At 41.9% G+C, this 9,604-nt stretch overlaps 1 protein-coding gene across 2 annotated transcripts in view; it reads left to right on the top strand.

Moving 5' to 3' along the window:
- Positions 1-9,604, top strand: part of Ctage5 (CTAGE family, member 5) — an 84,356-nt gene that overhangs the window by 14,522 nt on the left and 60,230 nt on the right. For both annotated transcript variants that reach the window (XM_013012302.1, XM_013012301.1), the window contains exons 2-4: positions 3,337-3,468; positions 6,341-6,362; positions 6,460-6,548. In XM_013012302.1, the coding sequence (XP_012867756.1) occupies positions 3,337-3,468; positions 6,341-6,362; positions 6,460-6,548 (243 nt within the window). The remainder of the gene's footprint in view (positions 1-3,336; positions 3,469-6,340; positions 6,363-6,459; positions 6,549-9,604) is intronic.

The following is a 9,604-nucleotide window of genomic DNA, read 5'->3' as shown; positions in this document are numbered from 1 at the left end:
GGGGGGGGGAAGCAACCCCCGAGCCTGGGCGGGATGGGCTTTCAGCGCCTTTCTTTCTTTTCCCGGTGAGACGTGCTGGCCTCGGGTCGCGTCTCGGTAGCGCACACGCTCACGTCCGCGTAAAGAGCGTGTGGGTACAAAGTTGTCCCATTTCTGATGAGGTCGCGGACCGCGGCTCTGGGTCTCACGCGTGTTTGCAGTGACGGCTGTGGACATGCCTGCGGGGCGTTCCCACGGCTGTTCCACACCGGCTGCCTGAGCCGAGCGAGCGGGGAACACGTGTGCGAAAGGGCGCGCCCCGATCACCTGTAAGCCCTCCGCGCATCACCCCCCGCACAGCGGTACCTTACCTTACATTATGACTGTCCGAAAGGCTAGAGACGGTTACGAGGATCTTCTTGCCGTGGGAATCGAAGGGTGCACGTATGTGTATGTTCACGCGTGCGTGTGTGTGTTCACAGGTGTCTGAACGCATACATGTGAATGGGAGGGACAGCTCCAGGGAGATTTTAAGGGAACTAAGCTACAGTCTTGATCATTTGGAAAGAGGGCAAGACATTGGTCCGCAGTAGTTAACCGAAGCACACATCGTAAAGTGAGGGGGAGGGAGAGATGTGATTTTTCTTGACTGAGCCAGTAGCTGGAGTGGAAGAGACCGGTAACAGCGTCTGCAGGTCTAGGAGTCGGGTCACTTTTGAGGATAAGACGGTGTTCAACTGGAGACAAGCAGGATCCGAGTGTCTCTGCAGGGTGCTGGAGAGCTATTAACATAGGCTTTCAGATGGAGCTTCCTGAAGGTTAAATGTGAAGTGAAGGAGAAATGAGTCCTAGGACCAGAAAATAAGCTAGGAATGGTGAGTTGAGGGGGGGGAGTGAGAGAGAGACAGAGAGAGAGAGAGACAGAGAGAGACAGAGAGAGGAAGAAGAGGCAGAGGAAGAGGAAGAGAAAGGGAGGGGAGGGAGGGCTTGACGATTCTTTCACTGATGGAGTTTTTAGGAAGAGAAGCATATTGTGGCTTAGAGGTAATTCTAGAATGTATATATTTCCCTACATCAAAAACAACAATCTGTATTTGTTTTTTTGAAAGTCCTAGGCAGTACAGTGGAATATTTATTTTATTTACTTTTTGTTGATGTGGTATCAAGAAATCCAACCCAGAGCCTTATGCACCCTAGGCAAGCACTCTACCATCAAGCTACATTCTTGACCCCAGTTTTTTTTTTTTTATAAGACTGCCCATGGAGAGAGACATAGAAAGGAGTTAAATTTTGCAGAATTTTGTCTTGTCCAACAGTATTTTCACCTACACGGTGGTTTACCCTTAAATGCCACTGTCCTAACATTTTGGCCCTGGGTACTACTAGGGTAGCATACCATTGCTCTGATGTTAATTTTTAATTATTTATATTGGGATACATCCATGTAACATAAATTTTATCCTGTGATGTAGAGTTTAGTTAAGTGATTTTTCATATATTCACTATGTCGTGCAATGACCACATTTTTGTCATCTCTACAGAGAAACTTAGTACTTATTAGTAGCTTCTCCCCTCCTCCCATCTCTGCACTTGACCTTTTGTTTCTATTAAAGTTTATCCTGCACATTTCATGTGAATACAGTTCTATTTTTTTTTTGTTATGGCATCTTCAGCATGTTCTCAAGGTTCATCCATATTTGAGCATGTAACAGTGTTTCGTTCCTTTTTATGACCCAACAGTATTCTGTTGTGCTAATATACTATTTTCATGTCATAGCTGATGGACATTTGGATTGTAAATGCTATTAGCTACTTTATTTCACTTTGTGTGATTTCTAGTTCCAAGGATTCCTTTGCAAATGATACATTTCATTCTCCTTTATTTTGAACAGTACCCTATTGTGTATATGTGTTACATTTAATTTATTCATTGTTTAGTGGACATCTGGGTTGATTCTGTAGCTTTGCTACTGTGAATAGTGCTGCTGTAAATAAAGATGCTTGGGTAGGTATGTGTATTGTATGTTGAGTTAAATTCCTTTGACTATATGTCCAGAAGTTGGTTCTTTGCAAAAAATAAAAGTTGACAAACCTTTACCTAAACTAACTTAAAAGAAAGAATGGGCTGTGAATGTGGTTTAGTGGTAGAGTGCTTTCCTAACATGCATGAAGCCGGGGGTTCCATTCCTCAGTACCACATAAACAGAAAAAGCCAGAAGTGGTGCTGTGGCTCGAGTGGTACAGCACTTGCCTCAAGCAAAAGATGCTCAGGAACAGTGCCCAGGACTGGCAAAAAAAAAAAAAAAAAGATTCAGATTAAAAAATTAGACGAGGCCAGGTGCTGGTGGCTTAGGCCTGTAACTGCTCAGGAGGCTGAGATTTGAGGATCACAGTTCAAAGCCAGCCTGTCCTGGAAAAATCTGTGAGACTCCTTTTTTTTTTTTTTTTGGGTCCGGTCGTGGGGCCTGAACTCAGGGCCTGGGCGCTGTCCCTCAGCTCTTCAGCTCAAGGCTAGAGCTCTACCATTTGAGCCACAGCGCCACTTCAGTTTTTTTTCTTTTTTTTTTTGCTTATGTGGGGCTGAATAATCAAACCCAGGGCCTCATGCATGCAAGGCAAGCGCTCTACCACTGAGTCACCTTCCCAGCCCCATCTGTGAGACTCTCTATCTCTAATTAACTACCAAAAAGCTGGAAGTTGTGCTGTGGCTCAAAATGGTAGAGTGCTAGCCTTGAGGGGGTGAGGATGTGGGGGTGGTGGTAAAATTAAGGAACAGCACCGAGGCCCTGAGTTCAAGTTCCAGGTCTGACAAACAAACAAAAAAACTCAAAACAAAAACACATTATTCTGATGAAGTATACTCTGCAAGGCTTTTTTTGTTATTGAAGGCTTTATCTACTTTTTTTTTTTTCACAGTCGTGGGACTTGAACTCTGGGCCTGGGTGCTGTCTTTCAACTCAAGGCCAGAGCTCTACCATTTAAGCCATAGAGCCACTTCTGCTTTTTCTGTTTATGTGGTGCTGAGGAATTGAACCCAGGGCCTCATGCATGCAGCGCAAGCATTCTACCACTGAGCCACCTTCCCAGCCCAAGGCTTTATAGTTTTCATAATAGAGCCCTTTCATCTCATTGGTTACATTTCTTTTCAAGTATTTAATGTTTTTTTGAGGGTGTTGTTTTTTTCTGATTTCTTTTTTAGCCTGTTTGTTATTTGAGATTCATCTGCTTTGTCATATGACTATGATTATCCCTGATTGTCTTCAGGCTCTATCTTCTTGGAAAATCTTTTCTAATCTTTCCCTGGGTTGTCTCAATGAGGTGCATTTCTTATAGGTAACAAGTGTCTTTGTCTCCAAGGTTGTGGCAGCATTGCCTGAAGATATGAGACCAGGCCCAAACCCTTATGGCTTCCCGTGGGAGTTGGTCATCTGTGTAGCTTTTGGTGGATTTTTTGCTGTTGCCTTGTTTTTATGGAGAAGTTTTCGATCGGTAAGTTACCAACATATATTAAGATAATGTTCTTTTATCTTTGGACTGAGCCAGTAATAGGAGAGACATACTTGTTATTTTAAGGAAAGAAATTAGCTACTGAACATGGATTCAGAGGATTTTTTTTTGGGAGGAGGGGGTCCAGTCGTGGGGCCTGAACTCTGGGCCTTGGCGCTGTCCCTCAGCTCTTCAGCTCAAGGCCAACACTCTACCACTTGAGCCACAGTGCCATTTCCGGCTTTTATTTTTCTTTATGTGATGCTGAGGAATCGAACCCAGGGCCTCAGGCATGCAAGGCAAGCGCTCTACCACTGAGCCACCTTCCCAGCCCCTCAGAGGAATTTTTCTGAGCAAAAATTTTAAGAGAATTTCTTTTTGGAACTATCCTATATTAATACTAAAATTCTCCATTTCTTCTTTTCATATCTATCTATATCTCTATCTATATATGGATATGTCTATATCTCTATATGTGTTTCTATCTATATAGATATATAGAGATATAGATAGATATAGATATACATCTTTTTATATATATATATAGTTGTTGTACAAAGGAGTAGTCATATAACGATATTTTTTTTGTCTTGTTTATTTTTTCTTTTTTGGTTTATGTTTGCTTTTAAATATCTGTAAGTTTTTCCAAATTTTTTTGGAATTAAAAAAAATTGACTGTTATTACATATAGTTGGTCTTCCCTCAGTTCATCCCTGCCTCTCTGTTATCCTCTAAAGACCACTCATGACCTCTGAAGAGGTCACTTTCTTTAGAATCTTGTACTCCTTCTTCCCATGTCTTTAAAGATGTGGGGGAGGGAGAGTCATATCCTTTCAAAGAATAGTATATAATTTTAGTTTGGAATGCTATGTTTTTAAAATTCCATCCTGTGCTGTTAAGATTCATCCATATATATATATATATGTATACATATGTTAGTTTTTTGGGGGGGGGTCGGTCATGGGGCTTGAACTCTGGGCCTGGGCGCTGTCCCTCACCTCTTCAGCTAAAGGTGAGTACTCTTGTCACTTGACCTACAGCACCACTTCCGGTTTTCAGGTGATTAATAGGAGATTAGAGTCTCGAAGACTTTCCTGCCCAGGCTGACTTTGAACCGTGATCCTCAGATCTCAGCCTCCTCAGTAGTTAGGATTATAGGCATGAGCCACCAGTGCCTGGCCCCTTCATCCATATTTTGAATAAAGCTGTCATTTCTTTCTGTTTTGATTGCTCTAGAATATTTTGTTATAAAATATACTATAGGCTGGGCACTGGTGGCTCCCACCTGTAATCCTAGCTACTCAGGAGGCTGAGATCTGAGGATCACCGTTCAAAGCCAGCCCAGGCAGGAAAGGCCAAGAGACTGTTATCTCCAATAAACCACTAGAAAACCAGAAGAGCGTTGTGGTTCAAGCGGTAGAGCACTTGTCTTGAGCTGAAGAGTGCAAGGACAGCGCCCAAGCCCAAGCCTCATGACAAACAAACAAACAAAAATATATATATATACTATAGTTTCATATCTATCTATCATTTATCATCTATCTCTTTATCTATCTATATTTTTTGCCAGTCCTAGGGCTTGAACTCAGGGCCTAGACACTGTCCCCTGAGCCTCTCTGTGTTCAACACTAATACTCTACCACTTGAGAGCCACAGAGCCACTTCTGGCTTTTTCTGTTTATTTGGTACTGAGGAATGGAACCTAGGGCTTTATGCTTGCTAGGCAAGCACTCTGCCACTAAGCCACATTCCCAGACCTATCTATCTTATCTATCTCCTATCTACCTATCTACCTATCTATCTATCTATACTTTGTTTTTGCTGGACGTGGGGCCTGAACTCTGGGCCTGGGTACTGTCCCTCAGCTCTTCAGCTCAAGGCTAGTGCTCTACCACTTGAGCCACAGCACCACTTCCAGCTTTTTCTGCTTATGTGGTGCTGAGGAATCGAACCCAGGGCCTCATGCATGCAAGGCAAGCACTCTACCACTGAGCCACCTTCCCAGCCCATATCTCTATATATTTTTTGACCTTTGACATGTGGGTTGTTTCCAGGCCTTTACTGTGGTATGCAGTGTTGCTGTGGCCCTTCTTACCTACGTCTCTGTGTATTTGTGACAGTTTGTCTCAGAAATACATCTAGTCATGTATACATTCTGCATGTGACTTAAATTTTTTTTTTTGTCTTTTCTACTTGGTTATGTTGTCTCATGCTAATCTCTTACAAGTGAATATACCACTCTGCCCCCTTCATTATTTGAAAGTTCAAAGAAGAAACAGGTTTGGTTTGTGGTTTCATAAGCTTTCTTTTAGATCTGTAGTTCATGGTGACATGATTAGAGAGGCTTTTAAAAATACTTTGACTTGCTGGGCGCTGGTGGCTCACACCTGTAATCCTAGCTGTTCAGGAGGCTTTGAGATCTGAGGATCAAAGCCAGCCAGGGCAGGAAAAGTCTGTGAGACTCTTATCTCCAATAAACCACCAAAAACCGGAGTGGCACTGTGGTTCAAGTGGTAGAGTGCTTGTCTTGAGCTGAAGAGCTGAGGGATGGTGCCCAAGCCTAGAGGTCAAGCCCCACGGCCAACAACAATAACAAAACAATACTTTGACTTAAAGCCAAATATATTTGGGTAAACATAGGTTAAATGAAACTAAGCAGGTGTCTTTCCAATGAAGTTATATTAGAACCTTGAGTATGATAGTATGCAATGGAAATCTTCAATGGGGGTTTTTCTCATTGGCTAACTCATTCACAATAAGACAGTCAATCAGAAACTTACTGTTATAAAGTTGGGAATAAAAGTTAAAGAAATTAATTCACTTGAAAATGTATTTATTCTAATGTAATCCTTTTTTTGTTAAAATTTTCTTTTAGGTTAGAAGCCGGCTTTATATAGGTAAGCTGGTGATTTTCTACTTTAGATTCATCACTATGATGTATAATTTGAAAATGTAATAATTTATTCATGATAATATTGACTTTTCTTTTTTAAGGAAGAGAAAAAAAGCTTGCCCTAGAGCTTTCTGGACTGATAGAAGAAAAGTGTAAACTCCTTGAAAAATTTAGGATAGTTCAGAAAGAGGTAAGAGATTTTTGAAAATAGTCTTATTTGAGACAGGGAACTTTAGACTTCTTAGTACACCTGCTCCTGTGTAAGCTTACAGCTGCTAATGCTTCCTTTGCAGAGTGCAGGAGGTTGGTTGCTTGTCAACTTCTCTGCCTGAATCAGCCTCTCAGGATCAGCACTTGTGATAGGGTGTGCTGTTGGTTTACTCACTGTGGTTTCATTTGTGTTTCCCTGGCTATGAAGTTGAACACTTTCAAATATGTTTACTGGCCGCTTTGCCACTCCTTTGTAAAGCTACTGTTTCTAATCTCTTTCATATATTTTATTATTGTTAATTTATTTACTTATTTTTGGGTCCAGTCGTGGGTCCTGACCTCTGAGCCTGGGCGCTGTCCCTCAGCTCTTCAGCTCAAGGCTAGCGCTCTCCACTTGAGACACAGCACCACTTCCGGCTTTTTTTCTTTTTTATTTATGTGGTGCTGAGGAATCAAACCCAGGGCCTCATGCATGCAAGGCAAACGCTCTACCACTGAGCCACCTTCCCAGCCCCATCATATATTTTTTAAAGGGATGGGTACTCGGGCTGGGAAGGTGGCTCAGTGGTAGAGTGCCTGCCTTGTATGCATGAGGTCCTGGGTTCGATTCCTCAGCACCACATAAGCAAAAAGAAAAAAGCCAGAAGTGGCGCTGTGGCTCAAGCGGTAGAGCGGTAGAGCACTCGCCTTGAGCTGAAGAGCTGAGGGACAGCGCCCAGGCCCAGAGTTCAAGCCCCACGACCGACCAAAAAAAAAAAAAAAAAAATTTCAAATGGTGACGTGGAAAGCAGATGTTCTGAATTTTAACAGTTTATCAGTCTTTGATTTTTAAAAGTTTGTTTACTTTTTTAGGAGACCATACCAGGGCCTTGCACCTGCTAGGCAAGCATTGGACTACTGAGCTGCATTTTCCCCTACCCCCTTTTATTTTTGAGGCCTATTCTCACTATCTAGCCCAAGCTGGTCTTGAACTTGAGGTCCTCCTACCTCAACCTTCTCAGTGCTGGGATTATAGACGTGTTATACCATGCCTGGCTTCACTATTTCTTTATGATGAATGCTTTTTTTTTCTTGGTTAAATAAACTTTTTTGCCTACCCAAGAATTTAAAGACACTCGTCTGTTACCTTTCAGATGTTTTACTGTTTCTGTTTCAAAATGTAGTCTTTTATTAGTTTATTAAGTCTTCCAGGACACAATACCACTGTCTGGGTGGCTTAAACAGTAGTATTAATTTTCTCAGTTTGGGAGAAAGGTAGCCCAAGTTCAAGGTGTCTGAGGATTTGACTTCTTTTGGGCTCTCCTTGGCTGTGCATGGCTACCTTCTTGCTATATCTTTCATGGACTCTTCTGTGTAGGTACATGCCTGGTGTCTCTGTATGTTCAAATTTTCACTTTTTAGGAAGACACCGGACATAAGGTTAGAGCCACCTTACTAGCCTCATTTCAATTTAATCATCTTTTCTGTCTCCAAATGCATTCACTTTTTGAGGTACTGGAAGTTAGCACTTTAGCCCAGGCATTTGTGAGAGCCATGATTGAGTCTATAGCAGTCTCTGGTTCATCTGGAATTGAATCCATGCTGATATAGTTAGGAGGGCATGTCAAAATTCACATTTTTTTCTATATGGCTATGAAGTTAAATGATTCTGCATATTGAAAAGACTGTCCTCTGCCTATGGTTATATACTATCACATTATTAAATGATGTGAGTTTGTTTCTGTAATATCTTTGTATCTGGTTGTCTTTTTTTGTTTTCTTCCTTTTGAGACAGGGTCTCTCTGTAGCTCAGGCTGGCCTCAAACTCTATAATGCTGGGATTATAAGTGTGCACATCACACTCAACTTTTCTCTTTCTTTATTTCTATTACTTTTTTTTTTTTTTTTTGGTGCTGATACTGGGGTTTGCAATCAGACCCTAGGTATTGTCCCTTAGTTTTTTTTTTTCTTAAGACTGTTGCTCTACCACTTGAGCTAACATAGTTGTACTTTTGAGTTTTTGAAAGTCTCATGGACTTTCCTGCCTGGGCTGGCTTTGAACCTCGATCTTCAGATTTCAGCCTCTTGGGTAGCTAGGATTACAGGTGTGAGCCACTCAGCTAGGTGTTTTTATTTACTGTCTTGGTATCTGACAGTATGAATGTCAAGGTTTGTTCTTTAGGATTGTTTTGGTATCTTCCTTGTTTTGCACTGTTTTTGCTTTGTATAGTTTACATATGACAGGCCAAACTCAATTGGTTATTCTCCTCTGACTTTGTTGTTCCTTCAATACCTTTGCTAAGAGACTATCTTTCAGTAACATATGCAATTTGATCTTCGTGTGGTACACACAGACCCTGAAAAGTCCTAGCTATCTGTCACTTCTACCAGAGACTTCTCATTTCACTGAAGAAATGTCTGTCTATCCTTGAATCTGGGATCTTCCTTCCTCAGCCTCCCAAGTGTGGAGATTACAGGCATGCAGTACCATACCCTGCTTGAGAATAGGCATTTTCATAGAGTTCTTATATATAGACTGTGTGATACATTAAATTTTTTTTTTTGTTGTTGTTGATTGTAGTGCTTGAACTCAGTCCCTGGGGACTGTCCCTGAGCTCTTCAGCTTAAGGTGAGTGCTCTACCACTTGGACCACAGGGCCACTTCCATTTTTTTGGTGGTTAATTGGAGATTAGAGTCTTAAGGATTTTCCTGCCTGAGCTAGTTTTGAGCCACAATCTTCAAATCTCATCCTTGGGCTGGGAAGGTGGCTTAGTGGTAGAGTGCTTGCCTTGCATACATGAGGCCCTGGGTTCGATTCTTCAGCACCACATATGCAGGAAAACAAAGCCGGAAGTGGCACTGTGGCTCAAGTGGTAGAGCTCTAGCCTTGAGGTGAAGAGCTGAGGGACAGTGCCCAGGCCCAGAGTTCAGGCCCATGACTGGACCCAAATAAAACCAAACCAAAACAAAACAGATCTCATTCTTCTGAATAGTTAGGTTTATAGGTGTGAACTCTCAGAGCCTGGCTAATTCTTCTTTCTTTCTTTTTTCCTTTC

The sequence above is a fragment of the Dipodomys ordii genome, unplaced genomic scaffold (genome assembly GCF_000151885.1).
Source record: "Dipodomys ordii isolate 6190 unplaced genomic scaffold, Dord_2.0 Scaffold16, whole genome shotgun sequence".
Taxonomy (NCBI): Eukaryota; Metazoa; Chordata; class Mammalia; order Rodentia; family Heteromyidae; genus Dipodomys; species Dipodomys ordii.
This window is presented reverse-complemented; position numbering and strand designations above follow the sequence as displayed.